General features: G+C 37.8%; 1 protein-coding gene across 1 annotated transcript; it reads left to right on the top strand.

Annotated features, from left to right (window-relative positions):
* Positions 1–1996: 1996 nt before the first annotated feature.
* Positions 1997–22114, top strand: LOC139718406 (flavin-containing monooxygenase 5-like). The gene is made up of 9 exons (XM_071629879.1): positions 1997–2123; positions 9171–9304; positions 10404–10667; positions 11526–11726; positions 12605–12660; positions 13148–13378; positions 14578–14743; positions 19912–20156; positions 21004–22114. Exons 2-9 carry the CDS (start codon positions 9190–9192, stop codon positions 21322–21324), a joined length of 1599 nt encoding a protein of 532 aa, XP_071485980.1. The 5' UTR covers positions 1997–2123; positions 9171–9189; the 3' UTR covers positions 21325–22114.
* The last annotated feature ends 1156 nt before the right edge of the window (positions 22115–23270 follow it).

The raw sequence follows: 23270 nt of genomic DNA, 5'->3' as shown, positions 1-23270 counted from the left end.
AGGGCAGATTCTGAAAGAGCAGACTCTCAAGCTTTAAAATGATGTATAACTCAATTCAAATGGATTCTCCTAACCTATATTAATATTGGAAAGAAAGCACACACTCTAGAAAGTGTGAACTGAGAAAAGAGGCTCTGCGGTACAGGGTGCCGTGCTTCCTGTGTCATGAATGGGACAAAAACATGATGTAAACCATTGTAGCAATTATGCAGGGATTATCAGATTAAGCTGAAATATTGAAATTGAGCATGCTCTATAACCACATTCTGCCCATGATAAATGTCAACTTTCAAAGCAGTAGCATCATCCTTTCAAAAGTTATCAGAGTTGAAAGTGAGGAGGGTGGAAAGGATTTTCAAGAAATGAAAGGGGCCTCTATGAAAAACCTGATCACACTACTCTACCATAGAAGGGGTTGTAGAAAAATTGCTGAAAACCCACTTTCCCATTCAATTTATGATCCCAAACTCATCAAGAATAATGTAGAAGAAGAAAAGATCTTTCAGAAAATATGGAAAACTAAAAATTGACTCGGTGACCCATTTCACCTTTCTTGAGTCCTCACGTCCAATCAAGGAGTGTGACTTTTTATTTGTTTTGTGATGCACGGTCACATAATAAAAATACGCATAGTCGTGAAATGGCATGGCAATGTACTTTCACTTTCACATAGCTCATCATCATCGAGTGGCCTCGTGACCGGAGGTATAATGTGGTTTCCCAACCCATTTACTGCAAAAACGGAACACGCCCTGCAAAACCACGTATTGTAGCACTACGCCTAGCCACAATGCTCATAACAAACAACAACAACAACAACAACAACAACAACAACAACAACAACAACAACAACAACAACAACAGAAAATGACCTTATAGAACCTCATGAAAATAGCATAATGGATTATAAATGCAAGGCTTGTGAACAAAGAAATTTCTCCCTTCGCAACTCCGTGATTGCAAAGTGAGTTTTCTATTATTGTTCTTCTCTTCTTATTATTCTTTTTTTGTGCTCAGTTTAACAGATGAGTGAAAAAGAAGAAAAGAATGCATATACATTTACATAAACATAGATAGATAGATTGGTACATGTTATCTTAAGTACTTTTCGGGATCATCATTGTTTTAATACTATCGTCATTTTATTTATTTACTTATTTATTTATTATTTATCTATTTATTCATTCATTCATTTACTTTGTTCCAGTAGAGTAGTTCTGTCAGTGGCTACAAACACTGTTATTTTCAGAGGCCCTACACATACAATACTATGCATCACAAACATACGTTGTAGACACATTAAAATGACAAGGAAAAAAAAATAATACAATTACGGTACGCTTATAACTATAATCTACATTTTGTATGTGTGTATATATACATACATGCATATATATATTGATTGATTGATTGATTGATTGATTGATTGATTGATTGATTGATTGATTGATTGATTGATTGATTGATTGATTGATTGATTGATTGATTGATTGATTAATTGATTGATACCGTGTAACCTTAATTACTTTTCGGGATCATCATCCTTGTAATTCTATAATAGTATGATCATCATTGTATTATGTATAATTATGCATAGCAATGATATGTCTGATAATACCATGTCTATGCATAAAAGTAGATAGACGTATAATGTTGTCGATATTGAAAGTGATTCTGCAGCGATGGAGAGTTCCCCTGTTAGTCGTGTAAAAGACAATGTACAGGATATCTGGGAAAGAGAATACTGTACAGAGAAACTTCAAAAACCGCAGAGGAAATACAAAAAATCCCCGTAGGGAATCCCTTTTTTTTTTTGAAGGGAGAGAGAGAGAGAGAGAGAGAGAGAGAGAGAGAGAGAAAGTCACAGAAATGTCGGTTCTCTTCCGATACCTTGATTGCGTGTGGTTCTTGTGGCCTTGCATTTTATAGTTTGGCGTGAAATGAAACTAGTAAAACTACGTGTAGTTTACATGATTGCGTTATTATAATAATTATGCACATGTTGATCAACCATTCATTCAATGTTCGCACGCCAGAGCTAACGGGCTAAGGGTCAAATGTGCCTCTTTCCTGGAGTTGTGAGCTACAAACCACAGCGGTAGTCGTATACCTCCTGCATACTGGTAAGTCTCACGTAGCTACATTCTTATGATATATGTTTTTCTTGTCAATGTATTTGTTGTAACCGATAGGTATAATGATAAAGAGATTGATCTTTGAGACGATTATTACTCGATCTATTTGCCTGAAATACTTCATATTTGCACTCCCTTTCCGTTAATCGATTCTGTCACTAAACGTTTGCTTCAATACTATTTGGCAATAGACTATGTATAGAGATACATTATCAACAAGCTAAAAACGACCTCTGGAAAAAGAGTTGCTTTCTGTATTTTCTGTTATTCTAACGTGTCAATAACAAGCAAGTTTTTTAATCTTTCCGTAAAATAGCCTTTTATATAACCTTATATCATTTTGAATATAATAATTTAGAGCCAAGACGGCTGAAAGTTTGTGATAACAAGCTTGTAAAGCAGACAACTTTAAACATAATAATTTTCAAATAGTTTATTACTTTAATGTATACAATTCCTCCAACCCAAATCTGATGTCTTGCAGTATTCTTCTCCTTCCGAAGATGATCCATTCTAAACTCAACTAATGACCCTTTCCTCCCCCCCCCCCCCATTTCGTTTAGTTTTGTCGTCGATGTCATGATCACTTTAGATACGTTTCTTTGCCCGTACATGCAATATGGTAACATTTTCTGTATCTCATTAATAATGGTTTTAGCTTCTCCTTCATTTTCAACATTATTTATGAAATATCATGCTTCTTTGCTTCACAATTCACTAGTATATTGTGAATTCATATTACATTTCGATGAATTATGAAGACTGTGTATATTTCTTTGTTTGCATAATGTATTTTGTACACATATCATTTGCTGAAAATTATTTTGAACAAATGAAATGCAATGAATATCTGAATTAATAACGGTCGTTAAACTTAATGTCGTGGTATGCATGAATATCCATACTCGTGTAATGACAAATTTGTTAGCTTATCAATATCGCACAATGTAGACTTCAATTGCTTCCATAATCATCATAGTATATTGCCAGAAACTACAACAGGGGGAGTGTATCAATGAGAAATACATACCACTCTGTTCGTAAAATGGGGTTTTATCGAATCCTTGTTCGCATAAAAAAAGAACAATCTATCAGGGTTTAGCACAAAATTTGCTTTGACTAACTAGGGATATTTTGATAAAAAATAATGATAATAATAAGTTGATTCGAGAACTCTTTATCTCCCGATTGTGTAGATATTGATGATGAAAGGTTATTTTACAAGCATTCACGTACTCGGAGTTAAAAACATGCTTTGTCAGAAAGCAGGCCAAAAATGATCTATCAATACTAAAGCAGACAAAATGTAGGAAAGACAATCTGTATGCTGAAGATATAACAGAATCACAATTCACACCCAAAAAAATAACTGTGATGACATCGAATATTCTAGTCATGAAAATGGTTATAACGCACCGAGTAATCATTTTCGACGTTATAGGTATATTTATGAGGAGTATACACAGCATTCTGATGTTACATTGACAAGTTCGTACTGAACGCAAGTAGGCCTGCGGCATTCAGTTTCATCGTTTTTGCTGAGAAGACTAACAGGTGAAGAGGTCAGTAATTGCGCTGGTACTAGACAACCGGAAACAAAGTTGCATTACTTAATAGAATGCGATAAATGGCGTTATAACAACTTTTATTGTAGGGTCTCTCTTTTATACTCAAAGAGCAATCTTGTGTGGCAAAAGCTGTAGAGTGTCATCCATACACATAACACGTGTTCTGCATCCCTTAACCCTGTATATTTGCGTGCGTGTGTGTGTGTGTGTGTGTGTGTGTGTGTGTGTGTGTGTGTGTGTGTTTCAAAAGTGGTTAATAGGAACTTAAATGTTCTTCGTGACTGGTCATTAGGCAAGAATTCAAATTCAACATGCTTTTGATATTTTCTTCCTTTTTTAAGTTAATGCATGAACACTCGTATACGGTGTACGAACTGCGATCTGCCACAGATTGATTCATGTATATCGTATATAAATATATAAATTAGGCTGTATATGCTGAACAAAATTTATCATATTTCTCATTTTATGAACCCACAGCGTGTAATGCATTGTCAAAAGAGCTCTTTTCATCACATGGAGTATTTTTATTTCTAAAATTTATCTTTTTGAGCTTAATGATATGAGTGCAACTGTACAGTACCACACAGCACAGTACATATCAAAAGAGGGAGAGAGAGGGAGAGAGAGAGAGAGAGAGAGAGAGAGGGAGGGAGAGAAGCATTGGCAAGGCTTTCTTGAAAAAAGTGGCTGGCCGTATATACCACATAAACCACCATTAGCAATTCGAAATCGATTTTCATTCAATACTAGGTATATCCTTAACAAAGATTTATTATTTCGTGAAGGATGTAAGCCGAAACTAATATTAGCCATGACGTTACCATTATTTTAGTAAGACATGTTCTTTGAGGGTTTGTTAAACGAAACTTTATATATTAGCCATGATCTCACTACAGTACTACCATTATTTCAGGGAGACATGTTCTGTGAGGGTTTGTGAAACGAAACTTTTATTAGAGATGACATCACTATGTGCTATCATTATTTCAGAGGGAAGTGGATTGTTGGCACTTAAGAACCAAGTATACGCCAATGTCTCTAATATTTTCGTATAATATATATAGAATGCCAAGTCATCCAAGACTCATGCGCTGTTGCATGGAATCATGGCTGAGAGAAGGCACCTTGCTTCACTTCAAAAAATAATCCGGCTCAAGCGCACGTATTTCTTCACTAATGACTGCGTATAAAACTTTTTTCCCCTTCAACCAGGACCAGAATAAAAGGGGAGGCGTATTTTTGATTGTTGTGTGTTACAATAACACGCTTGTAATTGGTATCGTGATTCTTCCACATGGTCTACAAGTCTGTCAATCTCCAATTTTTTATAATCACACTTAGTATGTTTTATAATGTTTATTATCTTTGTTTCTGTCACCATCATCATCATCATCATGATCATCATGATCATCATCATCATCATCATCATCATCATTTCATTCTCGTTATGGAGGAATTACGAAGTATAGACAAATTAGAATATGGGTCTGGAGAAAAATCTTCTCCTTTTTCCCCACATCGAGATTGTAATGATATATACCAATACTATCTACTGACCTAAGGAATGATTCTTTTCCGATCCTTGTTTTGTGAGCATGATTGCTCTGTCTTTTCCTTTTTACACAATATGTGTACGAAAGAACTTTTCTTTTTTCTCAGTACGTTAGGCACTTCACTCGATTTCAAAGCGGCATAATGCATAAGCTTGCCCGACGTAACAATTTATAGAATTCATGTTCAAATAGAGAATGAACTTGCGTTTAGATCAGGTGATCAGAATACCCCATCAGTTGACAATTTACCAGGCATCCATTTCATTGTTTTGTATTGAATGCAATAACAGCCTATTTCCTTTTGTATTGCGAAATACCATTCTGCTGTCAGGTGGATGTGCTGGCAAGCACCATTAAGATAAGGATCACATGAATAATCATCGCACCACAGATGCATATCTCAGTGAATTTACAAACCAAAATGCCTGTTGGTACAATGACCTTTTTCTGCTCATGCGCAAAGTGGAATTACGAACTGGTCTATTATTGTACCTTATCTTAATTCGTCCACTGCTTTCCGTACCATCGTCGTACATACATTAATACAAAATAGAAATTATCATTTGATAGAATATTATGCAATTATTTTGTGTTAAAAAAAAATAAAATGACGCGAGATAAAATATTCATTAACTGACGTGATAATTTCGATACTTCGGTTTAGCTTAATTGTAGTTTTATATGATTGCAGTAGCTGTATCAAATGAATGATTAAGGGACTTTATTCAAGAGAATAAGAGAAAAAAGAAAACAGGGAGGTGAACTGCTTTTGATTGTAAGAGATGTAAATGTGAAGGGGAAAATAATAGCACCTATACCATAATCGTTTGTCAATGTAGATTAATCCAGGAAGTATACTGTATGGTGATACGTGTAACACGTAATTAAATCTCTTCGACTAGACTTAGCTTGTGAAAATCACTGAGAGTAGAGTTTTGTGACTCGTCCTATCTAGTCACTTCTTCAGCTCTGACTGGCTGGCGAGTATTATCGTCTTTTTTGCTCTGAACATGATTATTTTGTCGCCATTTTGTCCGGGCATGCAACTTATTTACATGATGCATAACTGCCGAGCTTCTCGTTCGCTAAACCGCCTATAGAATATCACAACTCTCAAAACATCGATATGTATTCAAAGTGATATGTATTTATGACAGCTACATTTTACACGAATATACGGAGACTTCAAGGTTCTAATCTCGGTAATGGGTTCCGGTAGTATATGTTCCACTTTTAGGATCACGTATATAAGTGCAATTACAATCATTGTAAAAGAATGTATTGCTGTTTGTATGAACATAAATTCATTCGTTAGGAGTAAGACGTTGTTACACGAGATTGAGATGGCCCATATCATATTGCAGTATGTAGGAGACATAATCACAGCACATAGGGAGCTGTATAGCATGAAATAGCCTTTCATCGGCACATGATTCGGCTTTAATTTTCATAGTTTAAATCTTGTTACAGCTTTATTACTCGTGGTCGTTCCATTTTATGTTACCATTTGGCAAGACTCCACGAAACATGTTATCTTTCTTTTCAAGCAACTGATCATCTACTGCTACCTGTCTTATGGCCTAAACATAATCTTTTTTTCTTAAAACACATAAGGAGGTTAATCTTCTTGAGTTTAGTGACAAGTTATTGCAGTTGAATAGTTTTGGACAATTTGGTCTTAAGAATTCTTACGGCAGCTTGTAGATCTAGGTTGGATGGTAATACACAAATGGCATCAGCAAAGATATCATAGTAATAACTTGGGTTTTTTTCATCCAAAATTAATGTAAAGTACATTTTGTGCAAGTCTTTTTAACAAATTGGAGAGACTTGGGAGAATAGAAACAGGTCGCTAGTTTGAAATAGCGAAGGAACCATATTTTTCCATTGTTATGGCAATATTTATTGCAATATGTGTGCGATAGGGAATACCCCGGGAAAGTGCTATATTGCAAATGTGTGTTCGTGGTGTTAGTATGATTACCACTAAAGATTTGTTTTAACAAGTTTCACACCCACACGAAAGATTAGATTTCAGTGAGTTTACCATACCATGATTTCTGCTCCATCTATGTCCTTGTAAAGTAAGGCATTGTCACATCGATGGCGTGTGTTGCAGTTTCATTTTTTTCTTGTTTCCCTTTTTTCTTCTTTTTCCTTTTTTTCGTTCCCTCCTGTTATTTCATTTTATGTCAGTTGACATTGGTTTCTCTGATTTTGTTTCATATATTTGTTTGTAGTTTCATGAAGTCGTTATTCGTTCTCTTATGTATTTCTGAGGGTCCCATATGGTACAAGCTTGGCTTTTTAGTGGGATCCTCCATTTTCATTCCCATCCTTGTACTATGCATATTATGTCTGTATGTATATACCTTAAAAATGCAATCATGTTGTTACTCATGATCACATGTATTTTGTTATTGTACGTTTTTGAAATTATTACAAATATGTTCTGTAAATGCATTGTATATAATTTTCCCTGTTTATTTAATGGAAATGAAAATAAAATTGAATTGAACTGAACTGAATTTGGCAGGAATAGATAACATCTGTGTCAGTCTGATCTATGCTGGACCAAAACGATTGAACTAATCTTGATTTTCAAAGCGCTCTGCCGTGTCTGTATCAGGATCACATAACGAGTGTCCTTTGTGCATTTTATGATAATAGGCAGCATTTCTCTGGTTGCTCAATGTTTCATTGATTGCACTGCATGTAGGTGACAAAATTACCATCGTGTGTATCATTTGTTTCCTGGCTATTCAGTCTTCGAGGTTACCTAATAAAGTTTGTTGACTTTTTCCTAGCGCATAATATGTATTTCTTCGGGGAAGTTTCTCAGGAATTACGTACACTATATACGTATTGGTGATTTCTCTCAAAGAACACCAAATACTCGTGGAGTCATCTATATAGTCCTTGATTTTCCCCGTGTATTTTTTTTTAAAGATTTAGAGACATGTTTGCTGAAGTCATAATAGAAAGATCCCCCCCCCCCAAAAAAAAAGAACCTCTCATTATACACTTTTAAGCTAAATTTGGCTCAGTGCAATCCATTAGCCTATTCCAAGTATCGATTTTGCAACTCATTGTATAGCAATATTCACCGGAATGAATAACCCATGTGTTTTTTCATGGTCTTGGGATGATTCATTTTACCACACATTAAGAGGCCAGAGTTTGGTTTGCCTTCATTAACATTAGTAAATGTAATTTGTTCCTTCAATATACAAACTGACACTTATTGTCCACGCGGCCTGGTTTTCAGGAGAATGCGTCTGTAAGCAAGCGAAATCAGATTCACGGAAGAGATAGGGAGCGAGGAAACTCAGAGTATAGGAAGTTACATGTGTGATCAAGAAGTAATGCGATATCATAACTCATCGTAACCACGTATATCATCTAAAAAAGACGGCAGCTATTATGAATGCCTGCATATTTGAGGATATGGCATTAAACACGGGTACGGCATTAAACACGGGTCGTTCCCATCAAGATCGTGACTCGTATGGGGTCCGCCTAGAATCTGGCAACCTGCAGGTATGTAGATGGGATGAATACCTGTAGTAGGCCTAACTGGTTACTCGGGTCAATCTGACATCATCAGACATCATCGATTCCCATCGTCCCGTGTCTGTCTTTTGAAATCCAGCTATTTATCAGTCCATTGTAGAAAATATAGCCTTATACACACTTATGGTGTATGTAATACACCAGTGCGTGTGTGGGGTACGTTTGTATTTGCATACGATACCTTAATGAACTGGTTCGCCTCTTGGTCTTTACTTCTCACGCATCATTTTCCCCTCTGTTTTCTTCGTTTTATTCTGGGGGCTCACGTTCACATGTTTCTGGTGTATCTGTTTTCGGGAATGTATGTATGATCTTGTGCGTTCAATATCTGTGCACAGTGATCTTGCTGATACCATCATGACTGTCAAGAAAGTGGCTGTTATCGGCGGAGGGGTCAGCGGCCTTGTGTCCATTAAAACGTGTTTGGAGGAGGGTTTTGAACCAGTGTGCTTCGAACAGACCGACCAATACGGTAAGTCACGAGAGATGTAATCAGCTCTTTAAAATCAAATTAAATGTAACTTTATTCTCCGAAAACCTTAGATGGAGAAATCCAATCAATCTGTTCTTCTGAGCATATGTTTCAAGCCATGCACTATATTTAGTTACGTGGGGAAAACCTCAACAAGCTTTGTCGTTGATTGAGATAAATTTTGTTGATGAAGATGTAAACAACTGCATAAGCACGAACTATTAGTAATTGGTCTATTTGTGAATCGTAAGGTTTGTTGTATTTGTCGATATACTTGATGATCGACAATGTATAAAGATCAAATAAAATTAAACGTATGATCAAGAAGCCCTATAGGATCCCACATTATCAGTGACTGCTTTTCCATTTAAAGTAAAATCACACCCCAAGTTCGAATCGATTTTGATGGATGGAGTAAACTTAAAAAGAAACACAACCGTAAAAGTTTCCCATTCTCTTGCACACAAATCTTCACTATGATATTTTGTTGTTGTTGTTGTTGTTGTTGTTGTTGTTGTTGTTGTTGTTGACATGAATGGAGAAATGATGGCCTTAATATTATCAACGTGATCGATTTTTGCTTAAGATCCAGCAGTTTGGAAATGTCAAATTCGCTGAAATATTCGGAGAAAATGTTACAGATTTCATGAATGTCGTGAGACGATCACCATGTCAAGATTGCATGATTACCCTTGAAGTCCGTTCGGCCACTCGCTTCTGAATTAAGTTCTACAAATCGTACATGATTCTTTATCTCTCTTATCATTTTTCTGAGCACTGAATACGTTTCTTCGGACACAGGTTTGGCAGAACTATCTTTGATTTTCTCGCCTGTCCATATATTTGATATATGCATTGTTGCATGTTATAAATGTAATTTGTGTGGAAATTTTGATAATGAAATGAAATGAAATATCAGTAGAACTTAAAAGTCATGGTCATCAAGAAGGCCCTAAATGCAATTTGCTTATACACATTGATTCATATGTATATTCACGTTTTCATTATTTGTTTTATTTACTATTACTTAATCAGTCTATTCATTCATTTATTCATTCATTCACTTCACTTCACTCCTTCCTCTTTGTCTATTCCAAAGGTGGAATCTGGGTGCTGAGGGATGAGAAACCTACTGGGCCATGTCCTGCGGCTGGTGTATACGACAGCCTCCTTACCAACTCCAGCAAGGATATGATGTGCTTCAGCGATTTTCCCTTTGAGGGAAGTTTGCCTCCGTATCTCCGGCGCAAAGACCTCCTCGAGTACTACCGGGCATACACGCGGCAATTCGATCTCGAGCGATACATACGGCTGAACACGTTCGTCAAAGCCGTTGAACAGACGGACGACTTCGAGCAAACAGGTGAGGAATATGACGTAGAGCGGGAAGACAATCCTATCATCAGTCGTTGACTCATGCTCGGGCATTAGCGTGGTTCAAAATTTATTTCTCGAGGAGCAACGCAGGGAAATATCATGTGCCCCGGTTGTTTTCAACTCAATCATATATTACTGGTACTTGCTAGTAATCATGTTATTATGACGTCATAATTAACTATAGAAATGACGACTTTTGTAGGAGTTGGGGCTTTGTAGTCATAAAAAATGATATTATGATCTCTGCTTGTACAGTGTATTTATTTCTTTTTCTTACCAACGAGAATGTTTATTGAGACGGTGGCAAATTCCCTCATCTAATCGACACAGAAATCCATTGCCTTGTGATATAGGAATACAAGTCAGAGTGCGTGAAATGACTGGTAGACTGTTTCCACATCCACTCTATTTAGCCACAAAAAAATTGTTGTTGTCGTTTGGGTTTTTTTCTGACGAGAATTTCGTTTCGAACAAAAGGCATGCCCCGAAGCTGCTGAGCATCTCATTCTGGTTCAAGAAATCTTGCTCGATGTGCGATGCTCGATGCGTGGACACTGGTCGGACGTTTGAATGTGGAATAAAAAATGGCGTCGAGTAAGGGCGATCCAAACCATCCCGTTCCCTTACTTTTGAATTTTAAAAACTTTTAACGCTTTCAGTGTCATGCAAACTTGGCTTTCAGTATACTCCAATACCGATTGCGCGCATGCAATGTTATCAATTTCCTTACGAATGGATTATAGCATTTTGACACTTAAATCTTTGTGTGACACCGTATCAAGAAACAAAAGGCCAAAAAAAAAATAAATGTGATAAGTACTTAAATGACAATATCTGTGTACAGGTCAGTGGCGGGTTACAACGCAGACGGAAGGGCGATGTGAGGAGGAGGAAATATTTGATGCCGTATTCGTCTGTACGGGTCGGCATACTGAAGTGTCCATACCGGACGTTCCCGGGATGTCAGACTTTCGCGGGAAAATCAAGCACAGCGGCGACTTCAAGAATGGACGAGAGTATGCCGATAAGACGGTTGTTGTCGTCGGTAAATTAAATCATTTTTTTTCATTGAGACAAAGTACGGGACCCCTTATAAATATGACAACGATTTGGAAGGTTTTGCGACTTTAGATAAAGTGCTTTGTACAATGTCAAAACTTCACTTGTTCATATCATGGGAATTGTATGAATGTCTCATATCGATAGAGTAAATGGTCATACTGAGGATATCTTACAAGATGATTTATGACACTGTCAAGCGCTGAAACCAAAGCGCATTAACTACTCCTCTGATGTAACTGCTTTCGTCAGTTGCTTTAAAGGGACTGTACAGTACTGGTTGAGGTGCGGATTCATGTTTCGAATATTCTTAAGTGAGATAATGAGAAACCTCTCATGAAATATGAAAGAGCATGTAATTTTAAGAAGGATTCAACGTTTATTTGATGAAAATTGTTTTTCAAATGGCTGAGATATCAAAAAAAAGTGATAATAATAAAAGGCGACAGTCCACAACTTTATTAGATCTCCTTGTTTCACCTTGTTTTTGGATATCTCAGCACTTTCAAAACCGATTTTCATCAAATAAACTTTTGATACCCCTTAGAATGCATGCTCTTTGACATATCATAGAGTGGTTTCTGAATATCTCGCAAAACGTTAAAAGCTAAATCCTCACCTCGACCAGAACTGTACACACCCTTTAAATTTGGCAACATCGCATGATGCATTCTGCATGCCGCCATTTCGCTTGTCTGTTAACATGAATGTATGCTAATCATAACATAATCATATTGTATCTATGAGAGATAGAGGGGAGATGGTTGTTGAACGTATTCAAGTCAATAATTCACAGAAATCTGGACACAGTGTATGTTGATCATAAAGCTTATGGTACACTGTATTTCCATTCTATATACTTAGGTGGGTCACATTCTGCTGGTGATGTAGCAGTTGACATTAGTCGACACGCAAAGCAGGTAATGTCACCTTGTGTGTTTTTATGATTGCAATGCAGAGGTTTCGAGCGGATACGTTTTCCTTGTCTGTACAGCTGTAAGGCATGTATAATGATTGTATGTAATCAAATGAATGTCACGAACCGACTACAACCTGTTGGTTACGTGTCATCAAGTGAAACACAATTAGAAACTGTCGGGGGAAAACTGTGTGATTGTACAATGTCGTACTGCTATGATAGACTATTATTCACTTCACGATGAAAAAGGATAACTGAGATTTGTATTCATGTCAGTCATATTTACCAACATGTATCATGGATTTATGTCAAATTGATCCATAGTGTTTTCACTGCTGCTGACAGGGTAGAGGTTTGGTGTGGTTGTTTGATTTGATGGCGACCAAGATTTGATGTTGGTGGCTCACGTTCGCAGACATTAAGATACATGAATTTGATGTCTGTTTTCCCCCATCTTCTACCTATCTATTGTTTTCCCCGTCTTTTAGACGTATCTATCCACGAAAACAGGTGCATGGGTACTTCCCCGGGAGGGTCCGGGTGGCACGCCCATTGACACCTTCGTCAACCGACGGCTGGCCGGACTATTGCCGAGGCCAGTGTTTCGAAACTTGATACGGCTGCACGTCAGAGAGCGCATGAACATGGATCAGCTCGGGCTGCAGTCGGAGAGACCGCTCTTCCAGACCACGAGTCTTATGGTCAACGATGAGATTGGGGTGGGTGCAAGTAAGATAGTAACCATAGCAACGTTTAACCCACTCGCTGGTTAAAGACATTAATTGACATTGCGATGGCTAGGACTATATTTCTGAAATTGTTTCCAGACAGAATTTCCGGACAGTATTTCGAGACAGAACTGTACGATGATATTCAAATGCATGAAAAATGCTAAAACACCATTATCATACTGAATTATTATAGTCTTACATGGGAAATATTGAGTACGACATATAGGGCCTATTCTGTCACTTACAAATATGCAAAGTATTTAGAGTTGAATTTCAACTCATTTCATTTTAGTAGCTTCATATCATTGTCCCTCAGATAGGACATAAAATGGGGGTCCCGTGTATGAGAGAGTAACAACTCATGCACGTAAAAGAACCCGCTTCATTCACTCATCGCAAAGAGCAGGGTGTTTACCCGGTGAAGTGGTCCTACCTCACATTACAGCTGAATATGGGCTATCCAGCCATCTTCATAGATGGAAAATGAACAAACAAGCGAAAAAGAAAACAAAAACCGTGCTGTTATAGACTCATTTTACGCAGAGGGTAACACCGTGACAAAACATAAACACACACACACACACACACACACACACACACACACACACAACAGAAACAGTATAGGCCTAAAGGGAATAGAACTTCATCAGTTAATGTTTACGAGGTCAACGACAATGGTACAGACAACGATAAACTCTTGTGAAGCACTGATAACATCAGTTAACGTCAGTGAAAATCTTCCATGGAGCATTTCTGAAGTACGTTTCCCTGCTTAAATTTCTTTGAATGATACCACAGTCAGCGACAGTGAGAGTGGGATGAGATATAAAGAGAGTAATCCTTTTTTTTCAGGACCTGGGTATTTGTGCAAAGTTTATCGTGTCACTGCGGGCAACCAGGTATAGCCTGGTAGTAGTGTAGTAGTACCCGGAAGGCATGGAAGGCAGAATGAAAGGTTCAATTCCTGCCGGTTCCTTTTTCCGACATGTTTGTTAACCCGTTAAAGACTGGTCCCGAGTGTACCACTACTCGGGCAGGTGTCTATGGGAAACGTGTGTTATAGCACAATCAGCGGGTTAAAATTTTAAGATCAGCAGATCACAAATACATTTGTACAGAGGTTGACAATTGAGATTAGTGTTACTATAGACAAGGCTGCATCATTGTTTTATTTCTTTCCCCTCCAGATTCGCATCTGGTGCGGCTCCTTGAAGTCGAAACCAAAGATCGCCCAGTTTACCGAGACCGGCGTCGTATTCGATGACGGCACTGAAGTCGATGACGTCGACGCAGTCGTTTTTGCCACTGGATTTGAAGCAAAATTTCCGTACTTGGACGAATCCATTCTCAGACGTGAGTCTAGCCAGATTAGAAATTTATGACTTGATTGAATTTGTATACTTTCCTCGACCAAAGATAGGGAGGATACAGTGTACTGGAATAAGACTACTCTAAATCTTTATCCTGTCACATGCTTAACATTGTAGAAATCTTTGGTTGCCAAGAAGCAAAGAGCAAAACTTATGAAAACGCAAAGAAAACATTAAACTTGCGGCAGGAAGTTGTTTAACGTTTTGAAACTATACCGCATAACGATCGAGAAAACGCCCAAAATGTTGCGGGTAGATTAGGAAAATTTTACAGAAATACTGGTACGTTCTCGGTATTGAAGAACCCGGGATTGGTGAATAATATCAAAACTGGTGTTTTGATCGTGTAGTAACATTTTGAGTGTAATTTTCCATTTTGAGATTAGGTCAGCTTGGCAAACAACCTAGGGTATGTCAGATTTTTTAAAAAGTATGAAGAAGAAAGGATATTGAAATGAGGAGATCTTGTACAGAATTTTCGACTTTGATTCCAACATGTTTGATTCTGAATGTAAACAGTGCAAAAGTGCTGAAAACTGTTTAGAGTTTAACTTATCAAGTTATTAGATCGTTTTGCCCATAAACGATAATTGAATCGAAGAAATAATTCCGTCGTCGGAAGCACAAATGGAAAAGTAACGTTGCTAGAACCACGTAAACTAAGCTCTAACGCATGTAGTTTTATGTGTGTGTGTGTGTGTTTTTCGTGTGTGTGTGTGTTTTTCGTGTGTGTCTGTTTGTTTGTATGTTTGGATTTTTTTTTGGGGGATTATATCTGTTTTTGGTTTTAGGATAGCTAGTTAAGAAGAGTTCGAATATTGTACCGCAATGAAACATCAATGCAGGAAGAAGCAAATTAATGTGATAAACCCAGACAAACAAAGGTAAAACAAAGCAAAGACTACGACTACCGCAATACAAGGAAAGGAAGTGGTTATTTAATAACAGAATAAAAGGGTGATCAAATTAGATTTAGTTCAACTCCCAATTATCCCCAGTACAAGGAAAGTCTCCAGTCCTCTGTTGACTACCATAATCCTATATCTAGCGGTTTGCCGGTGCTTTTTTGACGGGGGAGAGGGAGGGTATTTACTTTCATTGGGCAGTCAAGGTAAGTCAAAAAGTGATTATTAAACCTGCAATAAAATCGTGGAATATAGAATTACACTCATACCTAACCAGTAAAATTAATTAGTGAAAATTGAGCCAAAAACGGTATAGCTTTAAGGCCGTGTCACACCAGCCTTGAGTGCGACTTGCAAAGAACAATTTTGACTACCCGGAGGTCCCCGTAGATATCCGCACATGACAGTACCTAGCATGTATCTCAAAAGTAGTCGCCCGGAGGTGCGCACGCATATTTTTTTACCCGCAACCGTGTTTAGGCCCTGTCACACCTTTCCGGGCAAGCTACTCGGGTTTGTTACGTGTAGGGATTTTCTAGCATACCTGACATTCCTGAGGGCGGAAAAGGATTTGTGCGAGTCAGCGCATGTGTCTTATTTGCTGGACGCGTTATACTTGCGAGTATACTGTGTGACCTTTGTACCAGTCGCGTGGGGGCTGACAACTTAGTGAAGGAATTCCTCTAATGGAATGGCTGAAATCTCACAGAATTTCATTATCTTGGCTGCATACGGGACTGCGAAGTACCTGCGTGGGAATTGCCTGGGAAGTGCTGCCGCTAAGGGTATCCTACTGGCGTTCTGCGTGGACCTCTACGGGCATTCCCGCGACTCACCCGGAAAAAGTTTTGGTCATGCTCAAAACTTGGCTGCGATTAAATCGGACTTGCGTGAGCACCTCCGGGCAACTACGCGCTAGATACTGTCAGGTGCGGACCAAGTGCGGCGAGCTCCTTGGAGTAAATTTGTTTCCCCGCAAGTCAAGCCGCAGAGGTTCCCCCATACGGTATGACAAGGCATGAATGAAAATTGCAAACATTCTTGTTCGCCCGCTGAAAATCTTCTACGTGCTGGAAACTACCTCCTCGCCACAAGCCCGCGTTAAGCGGGGTTCCCACTATCGTGCGATCCTTTGCGAACGCCACGATTGGACATTCGTAACTGATCGTGGAAAATTTGTTGAACTCGTCTGAAATTTCACGTTTGGATACGAGGTTATGCGAGTCAATACGTGTTGGTCCGCTGGGATGCGATATGGTCACGATTGGTCTATTCTAAGCAATACGATCTATCACGATGTGGTCTCCGATTCAAATATGACCCAATAGGATTGTCCCGATTGAGTCTACGATTGGTTTCGATCTAACACGATCATTACGATCGGGATCCCCGATCTTGTGCGTGCAGCTATGTTCTGATACGTTTTAGTACGAATACCGCGAAGCAATGCGGGCTGTTGAGATAAGATACGATATCTTTCACGATCGGGATCAAAAGCGACTCGATTTAAGGCGCGATTGGACCCGAATGGGAATATTATAGTCCGACTGACAATGTCTTTCATTATTTCTATAACTTCTGAAGAGTGATTAGGCCTATTTATCCACAACCATTGATGATGGCAAGGGTTGACTGAGTGAGGATGATGACAACGTGACCTTTGCAATATTGCGAATGACGATTACGTTATCATCAGAGAGAAAGCAGCGCCTAGGCCAGCCACAACGTCAGAAAATCCCTCTTCTAATTCAACCTAAAGATTATTGAATCGACATGCTCGTCCTCATCACCCCCTCCCCCCCCCCCCAAAAAAAAAAAAAAATAAAAACTGCATACGCAAGATCAAATCATTGCCCCCTCTTCCCCCCCCCCCAAAAAAAAAAACAAACAAACAAACAAACAAAAAGAAGAAGAAGATAAAGACAAAAGGTTTTCGCCTTCCTTTGAAACACATGAAGAAAATATGATGAAATGGAAGCTAAAAAAGAGGATTGGATCTTTTTGAATGCTGGCTCAGTATAAGAAAGTTGACCGAACTTATAGTATTGCTCATGTGTTTGATTTCATATTCGCATAGTATGTATATATGCCTTTGTATTTCAAAATGTCGTTATCTCATGGGGTATTGAAAGTTTGGTGGGTTTGGCTTGATAAATAGTTTTATTTAACAGTATTTAACAAAACCGATATACACACAACAGAGAAGTAACTCACCTAAAATAAAGTCACTTTTTAACACAAAATAAGTTTGAAGCAAAATTATTTCGCTGGGGTGTTGCTACACTTATTAACTAACCTCTATGTGAAAAATGACAGTGATCTTTATAGTCATGTATGAGTGACAATGGTCACTTTTCAAAAGTCACAAAAGTTTTCGTGGGGTGTGAGAAACATTCTGCTTCCGGTGAATGTTTCAGTGGTGTTGTTTTAGGATTCATTGTGCCAGCCCTCTTCTATTCAATATCAACCGTACAGTTTTGCAGTTTTTGCTCCATCTTTAAAGTGTACATGCTTACTCAATGAAGACACAACTACTCTTTCTTATGCTCACTTGACATGGGTTGCTAGATCTTAGCTGCATTATCTGACAACAATCTTAAACTAAATGGATTTTGCAGTTTAATGAGAGTAGACACAGCTATTTTCCTCTAAAAACCCGAAACCACAAAAAACAAAACATGAAAAGTGTCACAATAGATGTGAAGGGGTCAAATGATGGATGATGAAACAACAACAGCGATTGATAATTATATGCAATACACAAGAAACAATACTTTACCCCCCCCCCCCCCCCACCAAAATAAAAAACAACAACAACAACAAACAAACAAACAACCCAACAAAAAAAGTAAAAAGTAAAAGTAGTTCTAAAAAGTAATCAAATTTGCCTTTGATGTGTGCTCACTCATGCACGATTCAGGAAATCATTCTCATTTTTATACTGACCTTAGTCAATAGGTGCAGACATACCACAGTCGTATTAGTTTTGCTATTTTTTTGTTTGTTAAAAAATTACCCCAAATTGATTACGGGGAACTCCCTTTTTTTGTGCGTCTGTGTTATGGTAAAACTATGTATAGTAATAATAATGATATGTATAAAAATATCTAATACTCGCGGAATGCAAAATATGTACGATCTTGGAGCAAAATAAGGGCAAATATAAAACAAAAGAAGAATAAACATATACATATAAGTAGGAGGGAGGTGAAAAAGTCGATCCCGATCAACACGATTAAGAAGCACGATTAGATGAGATTTGCTGCGTTTTGATACGATCCAAGACAACCTGATGCGATGATCACGATCAACAATTAATCGTGTTAATCGTAGAAAATTTTTGAACCGTCCAAAATGTTTCTACGATTAATGCGATTGCCACGACTGACGTCAAGATCTGATAAGATTTGATAAGATCACCACGATTCCTTCAGGATTGGCGCCACGATTTCAATCGTGGCGCCAATCGTGATAGTGGGAACCCCGCTTTATGGTGTGACACGGCCTTTACATGTTTACCGTGGTTCGTGTACGTGAATGGCAGGAGTGGTCTGCTAGTTATATATAATTTTATCATCTCTCCCTAGTATGAGTCTTTCTGAAGGGACTTAAAGTGTTGAATGCTCCTCCTCAATTTATAATGATATACACGTATATATACATCAAAAGAGTAATATAATTATCAGACATTATACTGATGTTGAAAATTTACTGAAATCAGACATTACACGAGAGTTAGAATTTGACGTTTGCTTGTTACTTATTTAAAAAAAAAAAGCACCGGCAGTTGCCACAATTATAGATGCAAATCCCTTGATTTGATGATGCCATCATCTTATAGCTATTTGTCGTAAACTCCTATTCTATATGTTTTCTACGTATGAAAATACATTTTAGTATATTTTATCTGCATCTATACTGCCATTTATCTTCTTGCATTATCATTCCGAAATTCTGAAATACTTCAACGCAAGAATATGATTTCTTCTCTTATTTGGATGAATTTCCGTTCAGGAAATCAAAGATCTATAAATCATATGACTGTACAATAATACTAAATTTTCTATCAAATTTGAAAGAAATTGTCACTACGCTATGTAATTTATCATACTTTGCTTGTAAAGAGAGTTTGAGCATAGCTTTTAATTTATATTTAATTTACGTCTGTAGATAAATACAATGTAATTGCAAACCAACGTCAACACCGAAGATAACGTGCAATGGTCTTTCTTTACCTGAAATACAGACAACCATCCCGACCCGGAGCTCTACTGGCACGTCTTCCCTCCCCGCCTGGCCCGTCACACCATGGCAGTCATTGGTATTGTGGCCTCGGTCGGAGCTCAGGGCCCAGTCTATGAGATGCAGGCACGGCTGGCGGGCCGAGTCTTCAAGGGAGCCGTACAGCTTCCAGGGCAGGACGAGATGCTGGCAGATGTAGCCAGAAGAAAGGGCATGTACTTCAAGAACTTCGGCAATCACAAAGTATTCGTAAGTGCACCCAACTACAACCTTGTAACCATGATTCACATTTCGCACTCATTATCAAGGAATTGAGAATAGAGCTTTCTTATACTTTAGACATGGCAGGCAGTAATTTCATATTTTTAATCACTTTCGTATTATCAGCATCTGCTTTCGATATTACTAAATTTATAAAAAAAATCAGAGCCTTTCAGTCACACACGCCATCTTTATAATGATATGATTTCTGTGTTGTATTGAGATATAACTTGTGTATAACTTACATTTCTTATTTCATTTTTTGATTTTACTGTGGATGTATGTGTATGTGTAGGCCCTACTTGTTATTATACTTTTTATACAAATCTCCTACAAAGATCGTTTAGAGTGATGTCACAATAATATACGAAGTTGAAGGATGTTATTACAGTTAAGGAACTTGAGGCTTCATTCGTCTACAAGTTCACATACATAGAAGGTAATTCAAAGGTGGACAAGTCAACTGCTCAGCCCTGCTGTATGACAAACTATGTCGTGTTATGTGCGCTACTGTGGATTATTTATCATGAATATGGTTGTCCCTGTCAAGCCCTCAACTTTTCAAATATTTCATTCATTAATTTCACAAATTTCATTTCACTAATTCGTTCATCAAATCTATCTTACTATTAAAGATAAGATTCTTTCATCTTCATGAGCATTATTTCGTAGGGATAGAAACTGTGATGTGATTTGAACACGTAAAAACGTTTATGTGACGTGGAATTTTCATTCCGGTTATAACGTGGGTTTTCTTTTTATCATTTCTTGGCAACTTTTTGTTGATTCATTTTGTTCTTAATTTGTTGTCCATACTCTTTTTCTCGTCGATCAGTTTCCACCCATTCCGTACATGGACATGATTGCGATGAAGCTAGGATGCAGACCTGCCTTTAAAGATCTCCTGAAGACGGATCCATCCCTGGCATACAAGTTTATTTTTGGGCCAAACTTCCCCATGTTCTATCGTCTGGTCGGTCCACACGCCTGGCATGGTGCGCGGGACGCGATTTTTCGCGCGCCCGCAGACACAGCGAAGGCAACGAAGACGCGCAGCGTGACGAGCCCCACCCCGGATATCCCAGACACTCGCATCTTTGGAAAGCTCATGATGGCCGTTGTCCTGATCGTACTGCTCATTGGCATTTTGGCGTAAAGCTGGAAATTCAGGAATAGATGAGAATGAACTAAGAAGTATACTTTGGAAACTATGCTGCAAACAGATATGCATTGAACGCAATAGCTCAGCTAAGGTCGAAATGATGTGAAGGCATAGAGATTATACTGAAGTATATGTATATATATCTACGTGTGAAGAGATCCAAAGTAAACAGCAACAACCTACAACACGCTGTATGAAGAAGAAGATGGACAGATGCATTAACAAAATCCATACATCCTGCTTCATCATATAGCCTTGTATTTGATTGTGCGCTGACTTGTCACCTTCCATGATCTTTACGATGAATACACTTGCAATACCATATGCAGCGTATAGCTGTCTTCCAGTTTTTATCAGTTAAATCTTGTCACGGCTACTGTAGAGCTGTAATAATGTGATGAAAAGAAAATGTTTATGCAACACAAAACCACTGTAGGGCTATAAAATTTGAATGAAATGGTCCAACGTTATCGGTGTATAAGACAGATATGAGTTGTCTTCTATTTCATGTTCAGAAGGTGTGAAGAGCAACATTTCATAAAGTATCGTACAGTAATTTAGATTTCATTTTCCAGTTGCTGAGCCTGTGTATTGGGAAATGTTATTGGGGCCAAGCAAAGATCCAACTTGGAGCTCAGCCGAGGATTCTCAAATAAAATTCTCAAAATGTTGCAGAGAGAGAAAATTAATCATTTAAATGATAATATGTTGTCTCACATGTCCATCTTTTGAAGATTTCACAGAGATTAATTCTTTTAAAATCTAGTAAAATCTGTCAAAAGCCACTTAGGGTGAATGAGTACATTTTTGCTTCCTCTGTCCAACTGTATGTATGTGGTGGAGTTATTTGGGGTATCTCCTCACGACACCTTTACTTGATTGAGATGTACATTCCTTATTCTATTATCACAGTGTCGTTGTACTATTATGTAAGTTAACTGTCGATAATCTGCCTGTATCTTCCATTTACCGCTATGTTACAGTATTTGTAGTTTGTCAGATTACCTTTCCTTTACATCATTACCTAGGCATCATGCATATTTGGGCTACTCAAACGTTCTCTACGATCTTGGTAATACATGGAAGTTTAATTTTATTGCTGAGATTATGTACAGTACGATCATGCCGATTGTTCAGAGAGGATTCTTCTTGCGACGTAAAGTGAACTTTCCCAGCATAGAATTGTGTTTAATGTATTTTGTTTTGTCATTGAATTTCACGTTCACCCTGATACTGGTAACTGGTACAGTGATTATTCAAATTATACGAATGGTGGGTTATGACGCCCAAGTTTTACACGATACAGAAAATGATACAAAATGATGCAAATGCCAACGAAAAATGAGTTCCGATTAGCAGCCACTTCAATGTAAAGACGAAGAGTGATGAGAAAACTTGATTAGTTGGTCATGATGTTGATAATGAAAATAATAATGATCCTCACATATGTAATCTTGTTCTCACAATTTACGATATACATGATCTATAGAATATACATGTTGTGTAAGATCACTTCAAAACGATTATCTATTTTTGTGGGGTTTTTTTTATTTAAAAGAGATCTGACAACTAATTGAAATTTCTCGAAAAGAGTAACAAAATAGAGACAGCGGAAGAACAGTATATTATAACGAAAAATTGTGAACTGTGAAACGATATTTACTTGTGATGCAGCTATACTATTGTGATATTTTTGTGATTATTGATTTTTGCTATGTTGAATCACCATAATGAAATAAATTCCTCGTATGAGCAAATATATATATATATATGTATCTATACAGTATACGTGTGTTCATCACAAATAAAACAATGGCAATATATACAGCGCCTTCGGAGGTATCACATGAGGAAAAACTGTGAAATTGACTAATGAGGCAGCTGCACTGTCATGTTCAATCCTAACGGTAAAACAAATTTCTGCTATCATCCGTATATGT

This window comes from Diadema antillarum, unplaced genomic scaffold, assembly GCF_040938485.1.
Source record: "Diadema antillarum isolate AM-2024a unplaced genomic scaffold, OU_Dant_1.0 scf00000094, whole genome shotgun sequence".
In the NCBI taxonomy this organism is placed as follows: Eukaryota; Metazoa; Echinodermata; class Echinoidea; order Diadematoida; family Diadematidae; genus Diadema; species Diadema antillarum.
Note: the sequence above shows the minus strand (reverse complement) of the source record. Positions and strands in the feature narration are given on the sequence as shown.